We start from the raw sequence: 21,382 nt of genomic DNA on the forward strand, positions 1-21,382 counted from the left end.
CTGTTAATTAAATGGTCCTGGCAAATCCCCAACTTATAGCTAAATTAAAAACATACACTCCAGATAAAAGAAATGTTTCGCTGAAACAGCTGAACCGCTGTCCTCCCCACAGTGGACTCTGCCACAGACAGGAATCCGTTCATCATAGATTACAGCGAGGAGAATGTGAAGAGAGAGTGAAACATTGTTACCTAGTAACTGGCGTCCCAGTCACACTTTCCAGCATGTCACAGAGGGTGAGAAAAATTCCCCTCACACTCTTGAGTTTCTGAGAGGCTTCAGACACTGGGTAATGGTACAGAATTTCCTGCTGTTAGGGCAAGAACAGATAATGAGCTCTCAGATGCTTCAACCAGCATTTGTCCTGAAAGTTCAGACATTGTACAGAGAACAGAACGGGGATTCTTTCAGCTACAGTCGGAGTCTCATTCAGACCCAAGGGCAGAACTATGCCTGGGGTGTTAACACTTCAACAAGCATTTCAAATGCTACACTTGAAAGTGAGTTTGGAGACTACACTGCCCAGGAGACCAAGCTACACAATTACAATTATTATTGATTTCAAATAGTGCTTTAAGCTTTAATTTCCATGTGCTATTCCTAGGAATCTTTTAACTTCTTTCATGCTGAATATTAAAAGATAATCATTATTTTTAGTGATATTACTAAATATTTACTTAATTATATTTACAAAGTGAGAATGCAAAACTGAAGAAGTATAAATAGGAAGAAAAAGTATCACAAGATTATAAAATCTCTAACTTAAATATGGGAGGGTTTAAACAGCATAGATTAATCTATATGAAAGGGTACATTTTATTTTATTTGTGGAAAATGCTAATTTATATGATAGTTTAGAAAATGGCTACTATTTTTCTGTTTTCAGTGAGAACCTGTTTTTAAGAAACAGAGAGCTTTAACTAAAGTAAAATAATGAATCTCTAAGTAGGACCCGCAGTGTGCTGACCTCCTAAAACATCAGGGACCTGCAGTGTGCTGACCTCCTAGAACATCAGGGACCTGCAGTGTGCTGACCTCCTAGAACATCAGGGACCTGCAGTGTGCTGACCTCCTAGAACATCAGGGACCTGCAGTGTGCTGACCTCCTAAAACATCAGGCAGCTTGAGCCTCACTTTCTGCTAACATTTAGGCAATGTCTAGTTTTCTCACATGACAAATTAAAAGCAGACAAAATTAAAACTTCTAGATAGAAATCATGAAGAATTCAGAGTAACTTCCAATTACTCTAATGGTTACAATTGCTACAACAGAAAGTCCTAACTCCTCAAATACACTGGCCAAGCTTTTCCTTGGTTCTGCATCTCAAGACTGCTAAACATCTATATGAGAAACAGTTATGTGGCTCGGTGTCCGTGTATTCATAATGTTCACATGGTCACAGATACGAAGATGAGACACTGTGCAACCTACTTTGTATACCATTTTATATAAATGTAAATTATTCAATATATGCTATGGGATATGTTTGCCAAATACACTGCATTTATGATTCAAATTTATTGAATTTTTCATTGTGAAAATAGCTAAAAAGTACTTTATTATAATTTTATTATTTATCTCTAGAAATTAAGTCAAACATGAATTAAAATCTGTGACATTGACTTAATAAATTTAAACCTTGTCCAAAAAAAAAATACTTCCATCCTATTTTGTCAAAATACCAAGGGCTGCTTTAAACTGTCTTTGATTAGCATTTTAGAAGTCTCCATATTGTGAACCTTACATTCCAAATCTTGTAACTGGAATACAAGCTCTGTATCAATTATGTAACTCTCAGAGAAAGAAACGACCCTATGACATTTCATTGTAAGGTAACATAGTAGAGAAAAAAAGAGGCCATTTAAGGAAGCCTCCATTGGAGTCTTAAAAGCCTTGGTATTGAGGGGCTGGCGAGCTCTGCAGTGCCCAGCCAATTTAATTAGCTGCATTTTTAAAGCCCTCGTTAGCAGCTTGCACTTACAGAAGCTTCCACTCTGCATGGTAAAAATAAAGAGCCTCTCCTAATAACGATATTGCTACAGAATTGGTCACAGACAGCAACCTATTTCTTTGCAAGGCATTCCCACACTTCCCCAGAGAAAGTCAGGCACGATGACGTGTGGGCTGGAAAGGTTCAGGACAGGACCCCTAAAACTCGAGAGGATTCAAAAATAAATGCTTAAATGGCTCATTTGTTCTAAAGATACAAGGAGCCAGCAAGATGGAAGATATTCGAATTATTAACACTGGAAGTCTATATATTTTTCAGAACACAAAAATGCCAAGTAGTACATATACAATTAATTTCATCTTTACCATTTCAATTTTTATTAAACAGACAGAAAACAACACAAGGAACCGCATATTTCATATGACAAACTGCAAAAGGAGCTTTGGAGGGTTTCATTCCCCATCACTTAGAGGAGCTGAAAAGTGCACGCCCTCTTCTCTTAGTGGCTTGAAAACCCTGGTGACAGAGCATGTCCACCAGCATAACACGCACTGTACAGAGAACAGCGATAAAAGACAGCTAATCCCTTCCTGTTCCTTCCCCAAGTCTGATAATCCCACGGGGTGGGGGTGGTGGGGGGTGGGGAGGAGGCAGATGGACGGCCCCCTCCTTCTGCAGCAGAGGGAGCAGACACTCACCTCCTCCTTGGAGACCTCTGACTGGAGTTGCAGCGAGAGGTACATGATGATGTGTGGGGCGCCCAGGGAACTGTGCTGGGTGCCGTCGGCCTCCGACCCGCACAGAAGTTTCACCAAATCGTTCGTGCTCGACTGTGGCTTTTTCTTTTTTGGTTGGGTTGTTTCCTTTTTCACTGCGTATGCATTTTCAAATGTCAGCTTCACCTGAGAAAAGTAAACACAATATGAATGAAAATGAACACAATTAAAGAAAGAGTTGAGAGAATATGGTTTTAGGAATTATCATCTTAGATGTGAAAATGAATATCTGGGGCCTGTGAGAGGCTCTGGGGTAAAGGCACCTGCTTCCACAACAATAACCTGAGTTTGTCCTGACCCACAAGACAGCAGAGAGTCAGCCCCTGAGAGCTGTCCTCTAACCTCCTCCCCAGAGTCAGCCCGAGAGCTGTCCTCTAACCTCCTCCCCAGAAGTGTGGCTAATAAATAAATGTTACAGAAATAAAACTTGATGTGAGGTTCCGACACAGAAGATGGCAGTTATTCTGGGGGAGGGGGTACCGGAGGATCCACAGAAAGGGACCTCAAAGAAAGAGCCATGGCTCATACTAGGAGGGCATCTTCTGCAGTGGAGGTACCCGTGGTTGGGAAGGTTTAAAGATTGGGCGTGACTCACTGAAAAATGACAATGGGAAATGAGCTGATGAACTGAACATTTGCTCCTAGACTGTGAGAAGCAGCAGTGACCTCAAATTTTATACTACTTTGCTATGCTTGTGGACAAGGACATGTGTGCTTTAAAATTTACTTTAATATTATATTTTGCAAATGCCATGACCTATTTTCTTTTCTTTCTTTTTCTTTTCTTTTTTTTTTCCCCTTTGGTTTGTTTTGAGATGGGGTGTCTCTCTGTAGCTTTTGGAGCCTATCCTGTAACTCACTCTGCAGACCAGGCTGGCCTCAAATTCACATAGATCCACCTGCCTCTGCTGCCCAAGTGTTGGGATTAAAGGTGTGCACCACCACCACCCAGCCTCCATTACCTATTTTCTGGTGTAAGCATCTTTTCACCTTGGCATGAAACAAACTCAAACAAAAACACACTCCATGGAATTGTTCATTAATGTCCTCCAATGAACAGTGCTAGGACCATTTTGATTTAAGAAAAGTTGGTTCCATCATAAGGTAATTGCATTTCAGAAGGACGATTCTGAAGTCCTATATGATAAGCAACCATAAATGCTGAGTTCAGTTGCCTTGACAACATGATTAAGGTGTAACACGTAACTAAAGAGATAAGCACTAATTTTTTAAAAGATTGATAGACTTAGGTATTAAGAGCACTACATGATTACAGGGATAAACTCTTATTGAGCAATATCTAATAAGTCTCGTTCCTGTTGTTCCTAGTTTCCTGTTGTTCTTCCAGACTTTAACATGCAACCAACTTTAGGATCCCACACTTCCTGCCTCCTCACCTGTACAACTTGCCCAACCTTTTCCCATCCCTCCCAGGCTCAGGGATGATGCCCTGGTCCCCTCGGGTCCAGGGATGTGATTTCTATAACCCATCACCTCCAAAGTCTTGCGACCTTGGTTATCTCCTCCCCACTTCTGTCTTCAACCCACACTACTTAAGAAGCAATTTTTATCCCTATCAAATCCCCTCTCCGCAGGGGCGTACTGTGGGGTGGTTGATTGTGTTCCACACTCATGCACACACACTCAGCTCTAATTTGACTGGGGTCAGGGGGATGAAGTCAGGAAAGGAATACACTGGGTAGGGGCTTCAGGAAGATTGGAAGGAGAGGCAATGGACATTAGATAGGGCAAAAAACGCACTGTATTTATTTATGGAATTATTAAAGGATAAAATTTTTGAAAGTAGTAGTCTGTTCTGTGACGTCTATGCCTGATGGCAGTTCAGGAGCCTGGGAACTGATGTAACAAAGTTCTTAGAAATGGGCTAGAAAAGTCTTTGTAGACTCTCTGAGCAGCTCAGGTCGGGAGTTCTGCTATGGGCTTAGAAAACCAGATGCCTGACAGAAATGCAATATGCATTTTACTTGTGCACTGAAACTGTGATCCTGAATTTAAAGGTGGCAGAAAATTCATCTAACAGGAAATCTCAAGGCTACATGACATTCAGACTGTGGCACTGTGCTGTTTGCAGATTTTAGCCAGATTAACAGTGGGAATCAGGAGCAGGAAACAGGACAGAAATATCCGAAAAATTTATATTTTAGCCAGAAATGGGGTATGTTTAAAGTTGCTGCCAGTTTGTAGAGACTGGCATTGCTAAAAGAGACCAAGGGCTCTGCACTGGAACAGTAGGAAAGATATCCAGAGGGCTCCCTTCACCTCCACATCCCACCCCCAGCTCAAAAGTGTTAACAATGTAACTCTTTTTCAAGAGGACACTTCTGAAAAGCCAGATGGCACAGGCATGTTTAGGGTTGTTTCTCCAGGATTCTTTATCTTGTTCAACTGGTAAGGCACTCAGGAACCACTGCAGCCAAGGCTCAGGTGATTTTGACAAGTGGCAGACGATGTGATGCTAGTGTCGCAGGCATGCAGAACGTGAGAGTTGTAGGGCCCTGAAGGCTTCAAACAACACTTCGAAGAAAAGCATGGGTCACGCAGAGTGTGGCAAGTTCAAAGTCTCTGTAGGCAGCTCCTGAGAGTCACGTGCGAGTCATGTATGAAAGCTATGAGAGCAAAGTTGAAGCTGGAAGGGAAAACCTAGAAAGCCAGAGAGGACAGGAACGTGGGCACTGGCATAGAAGCAGGGCCAGTCTAACATGGCTGCCATATGAGCTGCAGTCAGCAAGGCCACAGAGGCAGGACCGCTGAGGCCTCTGGAGTATGCGCCAGGCTGTTGTATATCCCAGGCGGCAGGCAGGCTGCTCAGTTTCTGTCTTGCTTAGGTCTGATTCTTCCCCCTTTCCCTGTTCCTTCCTATGTAACGAGAATGCTTACTGCATTACCTGGGAAACAAGCATCTTAGTTTCATTTTGATGGAGGTTCATGGCTGAGTTCTCATTGTCTCAATGAGTTTGTGGGCTCAGGCTTTTAAACAATGAGAATGTGCTAAGGCTTTGGAAATTCTTGGAGATGGGCTAAATGCATTTTTATTGAAATATGGGCACATGTCTGTGAATCCAGGATATGAAGTTATTTTGGGGTCTTATGCTTCCTCGATACCCACACGCTAAAGACTTGGCTGCCAGCATTTGGCACCACTGGAAGGTGGCGGAGCCTTTAAGAGCATGGGAAGAGGTAAGGTCACTGCAAGAATGTTCTTGGTAAAGACTTCTGGACCTAGCGCCATCCTGCCTCTTTTTTTGCTCCCTGGCTATTAGGAAGCGAGCGACTCTGTTCCAATACAAAAAGGCTCTGCCTTCCTCACAGCAGCCTTCCCCCAAAACAGGCATCTGACCACAGACTGAAACCTCTGAAACCGTGAGATACCCTTTCCCCTTCAAAGTTGCCTTCCTCAGGCACTGCGTCATGGTGATAGAGCACTGGAGGGAAACCCCAGCAGTGCCCACCATCGCCTGACGGCCATAGAGCTGTTTGCACTCTCACCGGTCTCCATAAACTCCCAGTGTACACGGCCTCAGAGAACACGCTATAGTAGGGTTAAAATAAACAAAGCCATGTTGAGAAACAACGAACCTTCTAGCTGAGTTTGTGGCACACACACTTCATCTCAGTACTTGAGAGGCAGAGGCAGGCAGATCTCTGTGAGTTCCAGACAACTGTGGCTACACAGAAAGATTCAAAAAACCAAAAACTAAACAAAAACTTATATGAGAGCTTTTCAGTCAGAGAATATGAAGTCCACAGCTTATTTATTTACTTATTTATTTTTTGAGACAGGGCCTCTCTACATAGCCTGGCTGCCCGGGAACTATGATGATCAGGCCGGCCTTGAACTCACACACCTGCCTCTGGCTCCTGAGTGCTGGGATTAAAGGGGTGCACCCCCACACCTGGCCACGGCTTTTAAGGGACTCTTCTCAGAGCTATGCTGCCACTGGCACCCACGGGTGCTCTAAGAGTAAGCTGGCACTCGTGTTTACTTTCACCACTGCCGCTGTTCCCTCGACCTGTGGTGTTTTATTTGTAGGCACCCTGTCCTTTTACGACAGCGTCCCGAAGCTAAGCATTAGCAAGAGGTGAAGCTGCCCTCGGTGCTCAGGCTTCAGGGTCACTCACCGCGACACGGGAGGGAACCTCAGCCTCTTAGAAAGAAACCAGCACAGAACGGATGTACTTTAGGCAACACCGTACACAGTAGGGAAGGGGATGGCCACACCTGCATTGGTCCGGGGATGCAAGACAGAACTCTCTCTATGTTTTCCGAAGTCACATCTACATCATTCACGGCAACAAGGACATCGCCTAAAAGGAGAAAAACAGAAGACAACTGGGTGAATATCCCAAACCGAAAAGTTCTGAACTCGCGACACAAGGAAACAGCTGTCCAGATTACCACAAGGGCTTAATGGAAAATGTGGTACATTGCAGGGACTCATCCAAGGTTTTCCAAACATTAATGACACAGCCAATCACCCAGCTTGGCCATTATGCTTCCCAACAGTGCGCCACACCTCTGCCAACCATGAATATTTGAAGATATGGATATTTCCAGTCTCAGAGTAACGAAGGGGTGTGTGAACCCAAAGGACCAATGGAAAATTTTTAGCATAAACCAAGTATTGCACTTAACAAAATTGAATCTAACCACTCACACCCATAGTAATAAAAAAATCCAGCTGACATTTTAATTAAATCCATGTGGTACATGGCAACGTGCTGTGCTATTGCTGTGACCACTGACTGGTGTCTGCAGAACAGCTTTGTTCCACAGCTTCCGACAATACCGACATGACAAGCATGGTTCGGGCAAAATCTTTACCATGACTGCTCTTCAGATGCTTGTATTTACCTAATTTCAAAATCGAGACCACTACTAAAATCAAATTTTACTTTCAAACTATTGATGTACAACACAGCTCTTGCCCACACAGAGTAAGAGTCAATTTATCCTGAGGTTAAGCCCGAGTGATCCTGGTCCAGGAACTCAGACTCAGGGCGCCCCAAACATGTTCTGCTGTGGCCGTGGTTACATGAGCCTGAATAAAATTTAGCTGTAAATCAGTGCAGGGGCAGTTACCAGATCTATTGGTGGGGTCCCAGGTAGGTGGGCTGGCACACCTTGGGGGAGGGTCTATGAGTATCACATGCTTTCTGGAAAGAGTCTGAACTTGGAGGTTGGTGGAGCTTCTGCTTTGCTAAGAATACATTGCAAAAGCTCTAGCTGACAGTCAAAGGCTGTATGTGGAACACTATGTGAGCCTAAAAGACAGACATGGGCTGGGCAGTGACTAGGGCAATGGCAGTCCAAGACAGCCTGGGGCTACATCTTCAGCACCCCAAATCTCCTCAATCGCGAAGTTCTAACCAGTCACTCAGCCTTGCAGAGTCTTCAGCCAAAGGTGTAGCTTTCTCTCTGGGATCTTCAGTTCACAAGAACGTAATTGAAAGTAATATCAAAGCCCTAGCAAGCTGTGTTAACAAAACCACAAACACGCCTAGGGGACCGTCTCGCCATTCCAAATTATACACCTTAAACCGCTGCAGAAGAGAATCAAGAAAAGATTTTTGGAAAGACCAACTTTCTCCTCTCAGGAAGTCTTATACTCTTTGAGGAGCATTAAAGTGGGCTAAAGAAACCTAACAGCTTCTGAATGTCTTCTGGGTCTGTGTTCTGTCATCTTTTCAAGAGTATTTGTACAGTGCATGGCTTGAATGTCAGAGAAAATCTCTCTCTCTCTCTCGAGCACAGGTCAAGTCTGCTTTCTGTAGAGTGTGATGAGGACACACACTCGCTCTAAATGGAAAAAATTGTCAAAAAGAACACCTCCACAGTGGTAGGCTAAGAAAACGGTCACATAAAACTGTGGCCTCCTCGTCCACAACTTTACTCCTCATGAGACTAGACAAGTACCGCAGAAAGGTTCGGAATGGCTGCTGGCCTTACCACTGCAGCTATGACAATGTTTGAACACCAAGTCGTCTTTACTATGTTCACCAAAATGAAGGATGAAATACTTATATTTTTTTAAGCCTCTCAAGCAGCAAAAACTGTTGTGCTAGTACATAGTTTATAGAATTGCAATTTTATTCGTCAAATGACATAACTTAAAACATAAACGTCCATACACTTATTTGACCGTTTTTCTGCTTTCAATTATGAAAACTAATTTTTAAGTGCTTCAATAAACCTTTTTGTGCCCAGTTTTTCTTCCTTCCTATGTGTGTGTGATACATGCACACATGTATGTGTGTCTGCATACCCATGTGAGGAAAAGGACAGAGGGGACATCAGATACCCTGCTCTGTCACTCTCTGCCGTGTTCCCCCGTGACAGTCTCTCACAGAACCTGGAGCCAGGCAGGCAGTCAGCAAGCCCCAGATATTTTCCTGTCCCCAATACCAGTGGGGTTATGGGCAAGTGGGAGCAACGCCCGACTTTTGTCTCTTTAATACTGATGTTTGCACTCAGGTCCTCGTGTCTCCAGCTCCTGTTTTTCTATTTTGATTGAGGCTCAGCAGACTTCTATTATTCATGCTTTGGTGGATGAATGGTCTGTGTTCAACTGCTCAGCTCTTCCACCAGCTCCATCTGAACTCAGCCACTGACAACAAATAAATGGTTGGGGCTATGTGCAATAATATTTCATTTCCAAACACCCATATTTGGGTTCTAAATACTTTTCCTATGCTGTAAATTATTTAAGCCTTTCAGACAAGCTATATAAATGCAGGCAGTAAGCCGGATGTGATCGGCCAGCTCTATCTTATTTGCTTATCTGTTCTGAATGGTTTTTCAAGATAAATGTCCAGAAATGAATCAAATGGGCTAAATTATACACTGCTGCAGAGTGAAACTCATGTCTAAATTATATTTTGAATAGCATAAACAATTTATTTTCCTCTATTTTTTTCAATGAGAAATAAATCCTTTGGTGCTGTCCCCATGTGTATAAGCAACCAACACAGCAGGCCTACGAGACTGAGTGGGGATGAGAACACGGGCCCAGGTCTGTCAGTGATGAACAGTTTACTCCTGAGTAGCAGCTGTTAATGCCTCCGTCCCACAGACTAAAATCCTGTGCTTCCAACAAACTCTGTGTTCTAGCCCCTCTCTTGCAGCAGAAAAGCATGAAAAGGGAAAAGCCAAATGCTGTTGGGGACAGAACAGGACAGAGACGCTGTCCACAAGAAAATCAGAAAGATACAGGAGTACAAACGGGGAAATAAAAATCTATTCCAAAAAGAAAATGAAAATTCATAGAGAACAACATAGTAAGTGTTCACAAAAACCAAACCTATATTTAACAAAAGCATTTCGAATATTTTAATTGAAAAAAAAAAAGGTTCAACAACAGTGGAATGAAAAAACTATATAAAGTCTACATAAAGACTATATAAAGCCTATATAAAATGAATATTAGCCAAGCATGGCAGATATGCCGTAGTTGCAGCACATGAGGGCTGAGGCAGGAGGGCTGTAGGCTTGAGAGCAGACTGTACTAGAGTGAATTCTAGGTTAGCTTGGGCTACACAGTGAGAACCTGTGTCAAGAAAACACCAGAACCAAACACAACAAACAACGCAAAGGAGTTCTGCATGTCAGCCACGTGAGACTTCCTTTTCTTTCTCTTAAAAAGAAGGAATTGGGGGCTGGAGAGATGGCTCAGAGGTTAAGAGCACTGACTGCTCTTCCAGAGGTCCTGAGCTCAATTCCCAGCAACCACATGGTGTCCCACAACCATCTGTAATGAGATCTGGTGCCCTCTTCTGGCATGCAAGCATACATGGAGAGAATGTTGTATACATAATAAATAAATAAATCTTTAAAAAGAAAGAAAGAAAGTCAGAGTCCACTTGTCCCCCATTTCCCCTGTGTGTGCCAAGCAAGCTTAAAAAAAAAAAATAAGGAATCGTTGTGGGGGGGTTGGGGGTGCTGCTTGCAAGCCACATTGTACACGTGAAGGCCACAACATTGGATGTTGGTCCTAACATTCCATTTTGCTTGAGACAGGGTCTCCTGTTCACCACTGCTGCACATGCCAGACTCGCTGGCCATGCACTTCCGGAGACTCCTGTCTCAACCTCCCTCCTGCACAGGAGCACCAACATCACTCATGCGTCCTGTTGCATCTGGCTTTACGTGGTGGCTGGGGATCTAAACACAAAATTCCATGCAGTAAGAGCTTTAGTCATTGGGCCAATTCCACAGCCCAACAGGAATACTTCTCATAGATATAGCTTAAGTCACAGAGGCTATAAATAATGAGACACAAGAGAATACACACACACACACACACACACACACACACACACACTTCCATTCACAAAGGGATGCTGACTGACCTTAGGCATGCAGAAGAGACATCTAGGTACGGAAAATGTTGAATCTTAACCCAAAGAGGCAGTTAAACAGGACAACACACAGATGGAAATGACCAATGTACACTTAGGAATAGATAGTATACCTCAAGAACATTTCTGAAAAGTGAGCACACATCTTCAAAAATATAAAGAAAAACATAAGCCACTTATGTCACAGAAAACAAATCCACAGTTGAGGACTTAAGAAACTATACAGTATAGCATGGAATTAAAAGCTTCATTCTTTATCAGAAATAATCTTCATGGGAGGGGTGGTAATCTGGAAAAGTTAATGTGTGAAAGAAGCATGATGGTGTTACATTTGTAGTCCCAACACTTGGGAGGCTGAGGCAGGAGAATAAAAAGTTTGAGACCAACCCATGGGCTACATAGAGTTAATTCCAGGACAGGCTCCAAAGCTACAGAGAAACCCTGCCTCAAAACAAAACAAAACAAAACAAAACACCCAAACCACCCCCCAAAACAAAAAAGAAAACAAAACAGAAAACAATAAAAAATAATGAATAGATAAATATTATTTATAAATAGGGAATACATGATTTCCTTCTCTCCCTTATCATCAAACAAACAAACAAAAACAAACAGTTATCCACCTGCCCCACTCCCAGAAGCCAGCAAGACGGTGGAAGTGGAGAAGAAACAGACTGTTCACCTACCACGGTCTGGACCTGAACCAGCTGCTGGATATGTCCTAGCAGCAGCTGATGCAGCTGTACAGTTCCCACCTGAGGCAGCGCAGAAGCAGGACCCCCTACTGACGTGCCTGACAAAGGGCAAGAAAGAGGTACCACCCATGGAGAAGCCCCCGGTGGTGAAGATCCACCTGAGGAACATGGTCATCCTGCCCGAAATGGGCAGTGTGGTGGGCAGCATGGTGGGCACATACGATGGCAAGACCTTCAAGCAGGTAGGAACCAAGCTACAGGTGAGTTCTGTCTCCATCACCTACGAGCCTGTGAAGCACAGCTGGCCTGGCACCCACTCCTCCTACTTCTCCCCCCCCCCAAGAAGCCAAGGTCAAAAGACTCATGTTCAGTCCCCAAAGAAAACAAAATCCAAATATAACCAAAAATAAATTATATTGAAGAAAAAAGCCCCACCAAGGCAGCTTCCACGATGTAGGTAAGAGTAAATTCTGTTTGCTCTGGTCTGAATGATACCAGCTGGCTACTGCTTCCAGCTGATTGCCACGCTTTCAGAAAATTCTTAGAAACAGAAATGTAGGCGAGCAGGAAATACTGGCACCACCCCCAAAGGATGGAAGTCTCCGAGACCTAAGCAAAGAAAGTACGTGCAGGATGGGTTCTGCCATTGTGAAAGGACTAAGAGAAACATCACTGGCCTGTCTCACTAATGACAGGCGCACTTACAGCAGGCAAGCCACACTCATCGAAAGAGGCCAGAGAGCAAGATGTGTACATGCGTATTGCCATAGTGGGTGGCTGTGCACAACATCCTAACTGCGTCACCTGGAATACCGAGACCGACAATCTCAGTTACTGATGGAGCTGAGACCCTGAGACATCTCAAGTCATCAAATGCAGACACGGAAAGAAGATACCTTTTTATTTGCTAAGGAAAATTTAAGCCAGGTTTTATGGCACACAACTGTAATCCTAGTTTTTGGGGTACATCTGTGAGGAAGGCTCAACGTGTTTATGTGCATACCCAACATTTGCATGCAAAGCTAGCTTAGTAACAGTGCATCCCCTTGAAGTCTAATCTGAAAAATAAACAAATATAATGACTTGAGACTGTCTAGGATGCGCTGTAAAATTTACACCTCCAGTATTAGAGATAATGGAGAAGTGTGTGCCAGGGAAACACACAGACACACAAAAACAACCCAATACATAATATAAAACACTGTCGACACTTTAAAATAATAGGTGGAAAAATAACTAAAGATTCGAAACCAAAATCCTCCTAAAGCTGAAAATACTATCTGGTATATAAAGAAGTATACCACAAGAACAGACTATGGGCAACAGCTTGGCCGGTGCCCCTGGTCTTTCCTGATCACAAGCGTAGTTGAGGGTCTTGAATTGTGATGAACAGCAGTTATTTTATACAAGGGCACAGCGCTTGAAGTTCACACACAGTCTCTGCATGGGGCTGCTCTTTCTGAAGCTCCTCAAACCCATATATACCAACATGAACATCCCAAATTAAATGTTCCCATCCTCAGCTCTCCCCTGAGTATGTGCAAAGCCATTCCACATGCACTTGTATCCAGACCACACGTCTGGTGGAGCAGCAATGATGATGGAACAGCACTATCGCTGCCCGAGCGTCTTCCTATACTTTCATGCACTTCCTAAGCACGGCTTCCTCGATAAGGAGGCTTTCATCCATTAAAAGCTCCCAGAGCTACAGCAGCTAGAATAAATGCTAGTGCAGACAAACGAAACACTGGAAGGTCAATCCTTTCCCCAGAATTCAATGTTCTATCCTTCTTGTGTGGCCTTTTCTCTATGAGAAGTGTGTGTGTGTGTGTGTGTGTGTTACATGCACAAGTGTGTGGGAGTTTGTCCCTATGTACACGCAGAGGCTACTCAAAAAGCTGGAGTCTTCCTCTATCTTTCTTTCCCGGAGACAGGGTCTCTCTCCGAATCACAGCTGCTGCTTTGGCTGGGTCACATCTCGCTGTAAAATGTGGATATGCATTTTGGAATCCATGCACTGACAGAGATCCTTCAGACATGTGTCCTTAGAATTCGCTTTGTGATGCTGTCATGTCATCTGTCACACTGTGATGCTGTCTATTTCTGACATCCTCCTCCCGCTATTACATGAGCTCCTTCACACCAGCAGTCAGATCGTCACTGTAAACTTCACACACCTGACACTTAACAGTCAGATGCGTTCTGAATCAATGAACAAACAATGTGATTTAGACTTCAGGCCAGACGGATTTGAACATGTTTCTAAAACTCCTGTTTTAGGCTGGGCCAGCTGAGAAGATAGACACACTTCAGGGCAGTTACGGGTTTGAAGTTTTGTTAAGAATGCGCTTCCAGAGCCAGCAAGATGTTCAGTGAGTAAACACACTTGCCAACTAGTCTGGTGATGCCCAAGCCTGGAACCCATGATGGCAGGAGAGACCTACTCCCACGAGTTGCCCTCTGACCTCCACACATGCCAGGAACATATGCCCAGGCACAAAGAAATAAATAACTGTAAAAAGAATATATTTTCACATTTGATTAGTCTATCATTATAAAGTAGAATGAGGTCACAAATTAACTCACATTAAATCACATGACTTAAAATCAGTAATGCAAAAATATGCATCTTAAAATGTTCAAAATAATTTGTATTTTTCCTCTCACAACTGGGGTATTTTAGAGAAGTGCCCTTATAAAGGAACTTACATATAATACCACTGTCGTTAAGAAGGTCAATTGACAGTCTACAGCCACTCCAAGAACTTGGTGTCCTCAGTGCAAACATACAATTTAAAAGTATTTTTATTCATAAATTATATATTTTGCATTATGTTATTGGATACAGCTGTTCCAGCCTAAATGATCACTGTATAATCAACTTAGCTTCTTCTCCTTGTCAGCAATCATAAGCAAGATGAAATAAAATTATACTATTCAAAACTTGAAGATGAGCTCTGCTCCCTGGCCTGAACTAGGTGCGTGTTTCTGTCACACAGAAGCACTCCTTTTAAGATCATTTGTACCGACTTTACTTAGGGACTGTAAATCCTGCCTTCTACACTGTGGATCACAGGGCACTGCCCTTAACCACGCATCTCTGCAAACCAGGACTGGAGCTGCCGCAGCACTTACCAACCAGGACCTGACCGCTCTTCATGGCAGAGCCTCCTGGCAACAGGCCGTGCACCACAAGCCTCTCTCCATCAGCCGGCTTCCCGCTCCTCCGCCAGCTCCACTTGCTCTGATGGATGATTCCCACCAGCACTTCCAGGAGTTTGAGCTGCTCCCTGGGTTTGATGACCGTTAGCTTTTTGGGGTTGATATAGACAGTCACATCCTTGTACCGCTGTTGCACAGTGACCCCGGTCTTCTGGTTGGACTGATGCTTCAGAATGGACACCGGCCCATTGTCATTGCTGTTCTTTTTGTGGTAGCGCTTAGGTAAAAGTCGTTTGCTCTTCAGGATCTTGGTGAAGCGCTTGAGCGTGGGTTCATGCTTCTTTCTCTCTCTGGAGTCATCCTCTTCAATGATGACCTCCTCCTCACTGAACCTGACGTGGTTCACGGTCTGTGGCTCCGGAAGGAGGCTCTCCTCCTCGTCCTCACTCAGTTCCAGGTAAAACAGCTCGCCATTCCTCTGCACACTGTCCAGCCACTCGGGCTCCAGATCACTGTGTGAGAGAGGAAAGGTCACCTGCACGGTCACCCAACGTGAGAAAGAGAGAGATGGGGGCGGGGTTAGAGTTTTAAAAAGGGGGGGACGGATCAAGCAGGCAGAGTGTTACCAAAGAAAACCAATGAAAATGGGGAAGGAAAAGAACCTTTTCTATAATCTATTGGACTATACTTTTAAAATAAAACTAATTCAGGCTCGCACCTGTAATTCCAGTACTTAGGAAACTGAGGCAGGAGGACTGTCATGAATTCAAGGTTAGCCTGGGCTACACAGTGAGTTCCAGGCCACAGAGTGAAACCCTATCTCAAAAACCAAAAACAAAGCAAAACAACAGCAAAATTAATTTAGAAGCTGGGAAGATGGTTCGGTGGGTAAGGTACTTGCTGTGCAACTATGAGGACCTGAGTTCAGATCCCCAGCACCCACATAAAAAGCCGGACTCAGGGAAGATATTGCACAGTGGAGTCCTCTGAATTAACATACTCCCTCTAGGAGGGAAGGGGAGGCTCAGGAGATTCAAGAGATAAAGAAAATGTCACATGTCTGGGAAAGTAAAAGCTTGGCAATTTTAGAAGGCCCAGATTTACAGAAAGAGCAGGAACTGCTGGGGAAGAGATTCTAAACAGCAGCTGCAGAGGGGAGATGCTTGGGCCTGGGGAGCCACCTACATGCTGTGCACCGGGGAGATGCTTGAGACTGTGAAGTTGTCTACATGCTGTGCAGAGGGCTCTAGGTTTGCAGCTTCTCGAGTCTCCATACATTCTGGGGTGATGCATTGCCCCTTGAAAGTAACCCCTTATAAGTCCTTTTAGTGAACCCCACAGATCCTCGCTGACTCACCAAGTCAGACACTGCTGTCTACTCTGCAGTGAGTAAACACATATGTGTTGTATCTTCTGAGAAAAATCCCTCACACAACGACATGGTAGCATATGTCTAGCTCCAAGGGCGAGCTCCAGGTTCAGTGAGAGGCTCTGTCTCAAAAAGTAGGGCAGAGTGCAATAAAGGCCCAGTAATATCACCTCTGGCCTCTACGTGTGTACACCTGGGGAAACGTGCCATAACACCCAAATGTGCTTGTGGGCACACGCGCTCATACACACACACACACACACACACACACACACACACACACACGTGCGCGCGTGCGCCACTAACCCAGCCACCGTGTGGTTATAGCTCACTTTGGACATCTCAAAATTCACATTAGTCATTGAAAGTATTGACTGAACCCACAGAAGCCAGCTGCCTGGAAAACACGGGTAAGCGTCCTATCTGCATGGGGAACACTTGGGATGGCTTCAGGCTAGAAGGAAGCCATGCATCATGTATTTTGTTTAGATAACAATTTCCAAAAAAGCAGCATTCATCTTTCCACAAACTGCAGCCATGGCCGAAACCAACCAGTTATAATCATAGTCTGTAATGAGCCTAGCTGTAACCTCTAATTTCTGCACAACGCCTCATTAGCAGTAATAGTAAGGGGAGTAAAGCCACACTTTACATAACTCATCCTGTGGCTGTAAAAGGGGATAGATGGGAAGTCGGTTGTTAAGTGCCCAAATTATTACCATTAAAATGGACACAGCATTAAACGGCAACAACACCCATGCTGTGGCAATAAACTGATGGCCCTGTTCTGTTCTGAGGCACAGGCTGCCTTCCGACTGCCATTCTTTGAAGAGACACTGGTTTGTCACCATGTGGGAGAGTCTTAAGCTGAGCGCCCAGGCAGGAAAGGGTGTGTAATCTATGTTCTAATCGTTCACCCAACAGAAGTCTCCTTTGCTTTCCTAAGTGTTTATTAGAAACTCTGATTTTTGTATTAAATTTTTGTCAAGTACTGCTTTCTGAATACCATAAAAATAAATTCCCAAAATATCCTATCCTATCACTGTCATGGTCTGTACAGATGGTTAGTAACACACGGTCCGTATAGCTGGTTAGTACACACGGTCCGTATAGCTGGTTAGTACACACGGTCCGTATAGCTGGTTAGTACACACGGTCCGTATAGCTGGTTAGTACACATGGTCCGTATAGCTGGTTAGTACACACGGTCCGTATAGCTGGTTAGTACACACGGTCCGTATAGCTGGTTAGTACACACGGTCCGTATAGCTGGTTAGTACACACGGTCCGTATAGCTGGTTAGTACACAGGGTCCGTATAGCTGGTTAGTACACACGGTCTATATAGCTGGTTAGTACACACGGTCTGTATAGCTGGTTAGTACACAGGGTCAGTATAGCTGGTTAGTACACACGGTCTATATAGCTGGTTAGTACACAGGGTCAGTATAGCTGGTTAGCAACACACGGTCCGTATAGCTGGTTAGTAACACACGGTCTGTATAAAGACTGTTAATATATACAGTCTTTATAGCTGGTTAGTAACACAGACTTTTCAAGTGTACATTAATCATAAAAAAGTAAAGCAATAGGTGGCTAAAGACACCAAAACTAACACTTCACTGGTCTAGATGGTTCCAATACATGGCATCACTTTAGATGCTCCGTGGCACTTAGATCACCAGGCACATATATCGGGCGCTTCACCCTCACCTATCCTTGAAGTTAGTGGTTAGCATCTCACAGTTCTGATCTGAAGATTCCAGATAGCTATGAGCTTCCTGGAAGCCTTTCAGTGACAAGTGAACAATAACCTTTTCTAAAATTAATTTATTTTTATTTTATGTGCATGGGTGTCGTGTCCCCAGAAACTGAAGTCACAAACAGCTGTGTACTGTCATGTGTGCGGGATGGAGGGGGGAGGGCCTTGGACTTCCAGCAGTGCAGGGTACCCTTCATCTCTTAGGACTGGAGGGGGAGGGAGAGAGGGGGAGTGGGGGAGCAGGAGGGAAGAAAGTGGAAATTTTGATTGGTATTATTTATAAAGTAACAAAAAAGTACATTACTGCTGACTCTTGAAGTCACTACAAAAATGTGAACTGAAACAGCTAGATTTAATTCCTGCTCTAAAAGAATTTTTTTTTAATTTGGGTTCATTTTTGAGTTAAAGAAGGTTGCAAAGGTGCTCCTGTGTTCCCATAAAACCCCGTTTCCCTGTGTTAACATCTTACCCAGCTGTTACTCGCTTGCCAGTAAGACGCTAATGCTGGCTTGTGAGCTGACTCCAGACTCCATTTAGCTGTTACGGCTCTTTTATTACCGCTCTGTTTGGGTTCCAGGATTCCACCCAGCAGATCGTGTTGCTGCTTGTCATCAGGTCTCCCTCGTCTCTGTGGTTTGTGAGTTTCTCAGCCCTTGCGTGGTCTCCCACGCCCACCTCCTGGTTAAGGCGATGTCTGCCCAATGCCCAGTTGTTAACTCCCGTTTTTCTTTAGCTCCCTAACTCTCCCCCGCCATTTCTCTTTTATGCCTTCCATATGCATCATCATGGGTTCTTTTTCAGCTTCTTTTCCCCACAAAACAAAGGTTTCTGTTTGTTTTTTTAACTTTGTGTTTTATTTATTACTATTGTATATATTTACAAGTGTATGTGCAAGTACATATGTGCCATGTGTGAGAGCAGAGAACAATTTGTGGAGTCCATTCTGCTCTTCCATCATGGGGGTCCCAGGAATCGAACTCAGGTTGTCTGGCTTAGCAGCAAGCAGTTTCATCTGCTGAGCCATCCAGATAACACAGCAGAAGTGTTTTCTTTTACCACAGTGCCTGGCCCTGTATACTTGCTACATTTTCTGCCCACATGGATCTTGAGAAGATCCACACAGTACGTATCCTGATCTGCACATTTCCCCATTTAAGTAAAATGGACATTTTCACTATCCCAAATAATTACATCCTCCTCCTCTTGAGAAAAGAACAGTGCATTTTTCCCAAAGTGGTCACCGTGTACTTAAATGATACTAGCAGGTGTAACAGCAGGACAAGTGTAAACATACAGAGTAACAAACTAAACAAGGGGTGATGAGGTGATGGTTAATCTCAATGTCAACATTATGGGGTCTTGTATGGGGCCTTTCAACTCTATTTTAATAAAGACCGTCTAAAGATCTGAAAGTAAAGCAGCCCCACGGTCAGCCTTACAGACCAGATTGTGGTAACATACGCCTTTAATCCCAGGAGCCACACTAGTTGTCATAGAAACTGGGAGGTGCATGCCTTTAATCTTAGTGGTGCACTCTTAAATTCCAGCCCTAGAGAGAAATATAAAACGTGAGGAGACAGCTCTCAAGACACAGTCTTGAATACTGAGATTCCTGGAGGCAGCATTGTCATTTCAGACTGAGGTCAAGGTAAGAGCCAGTGGCCGACTGTTTTGCTTTAGGTTGACTCCAATTTCTGATCCTGAGTTTTTATTAATTGTGCTTCATTTGGCATCTAACCTTTTGGGGTATGAATTCACAAAAATGCTCCTTTCCTGAGGCTTTTTAGCCACCAGCCCAGGTCAGAGTTGGGATTAAAATTCCAGGTCTAGTATCTGGACCCAAACCTAGCCACCTGGGTTCGGGAGAAAAACTAGTACTCCCAGCTCCCATCTGCACTGGCTTAACTTCCATGTAAAGATGGAAAATACACAGAGAATCTGGATACTGTAATTTATTGTGTTCTCTTTGAATTGTTTGACTTTGGGGAAGGAGTAATAGCGGCTAAAAGTCATTTGATTATTAATGCTGTTAGATTAATCCAACCTATATATTTTGAAAATGCCTTGACTTCAAAATTTAAGTCAAAAGATATGTTACTTGGAGAAAAGATTCTGCTTTTGTTTCTAAAGGAAGTGAGAGGCTGTAGAATCATTCTGGGTTAAGAAGAATAAGGTTTGATCAAAATGTCTTGACTACAAAATTTAAGTCAAAAGATATGTTACTTTAGAGAAATGGTTTTGCTTTTCTTTCCACAGGAAGTAAGAGGCTGCGGATTCATTCTTGGTTAAGAAAAATACGGTTTGTTCAAGGAAGACCCCCTGAGAAATCTCCAGTGGGAACAGATGACCCAGATGATCCAACCTTTCAGAGTACATTTGTTGCAGTTTCCTCTGAGTTCTATATCCAGAACAACATCAGCCCTGATGGCTGAGATGATTCAGCCTCATAGAATACTCCAATAAGGACTTGACCATAATCCTAAATTTTCTTTGGGTCTCCATAAGCTTATCAGCACCCCAATCAGCAGGAAGTAGCCTAGAAAACTACACCTACATTCCCAAAAAAATGGATTATGGATGTTTGTTTTTTTTAATGTGTTTGTTATAAGTTGTTATTGATAATGGTCAGGGAAAAAAGCTAAACAGAGGAACTTAGATTCAAGGTTCTTGGTTTTTTAACTAACTAAATGAAAGAAAGAAAAATAAAAGGAAAAATGGGGATATAGATATAAGATAAAAAGGTAAATTATTGAATCTATTTTTTTAAAAAAAACTATTAGTTTTAAATGTTTTATATTGGTTTTACTTTTGTATATTGATACAAATTTGAGATTATTTTTGTGAGAACATACTGTACATACATTTCTAATCTTGTTCAAGGTATTGTACCTATACAGCTCATTTAACAATGCAATGCAAATTTCTAGTTTGTGAAAATTATTATTACCAACTGTTTAAAATAATAAAGAAATATAGGTTAGTAGTTATCACTTAGTATAATTGAACTTGTAGTCATATTAGGTATGTTTTCAAGGTCAAACAAAGATTAATTTAGACAGACAGGTCATCTTCAAACACTTCAGAGATATACAGAATATGACATTTAAGATTTTTTTTTAATAACATAGGTTCTTCTTTTTTATGACAATGACTCAGGTCTGCTCCTGGCAGCACCAATCTACTTCAGAGAAGATAATGGGCATTGAAGAAACTCCACATGGAGTTTACTTTCTTTGTGGTAAAAGTAAGCCACTGGGCAAGAAAATGCCCTGGCCTTGAGTGCTGACATTA

At 43.2% G+C, this 21,382-nt stretch overlaps 1 protein-coding gene across 3 annotated transcripts in view; it reads right to left on the reverse strand.

The window, feature by feature from the left end:
• Positions 1-21,382, reverse strand: part of Intu (inturned planar cell polarity protein) — a 75,874-nt gene that overhangs the window by 37,850 nt on the left and 16,642 nt on the right. For all 3 annotated transcript variants that reach the window (XM_087899518.1, XM_087899517.1, XM_087899516.1), the window contains exons 2-5: positions 14,935-15,473; positions 6,969-7,054; positions 2,651-2,854; positions 192-310 (exon numbers count right to left, since the gene is read on the reverse strand). In XM_087899518.1, the coding sequence (XP_087755644.1) occupies positions 192-310; positions 2,651-2,854; positions 6,969-7,054; positions 14,935-15,473 (948 nt within the window). The remainder of the gene's footprint in view (positions 1-191; positions 311-2,650; positions 2,855-6,968; positions 7,055-14,934; positions 15,474-21,382) is intronic.

The sequence above is a fragment of the Myodes glareolus genome, chromosome 20 (genome assembly GCF_982192425.1).
Source record: "Myodes glareolus chromosome 20, mMyoGla1.1, whole genome shotgun sequence".
Classification (NCBI taxonomy): Eukaryota; Metazoa; Chordata; class Mammalia; order Rodentia; family Cricetidae; genus Myodes; species Myodes glareolus.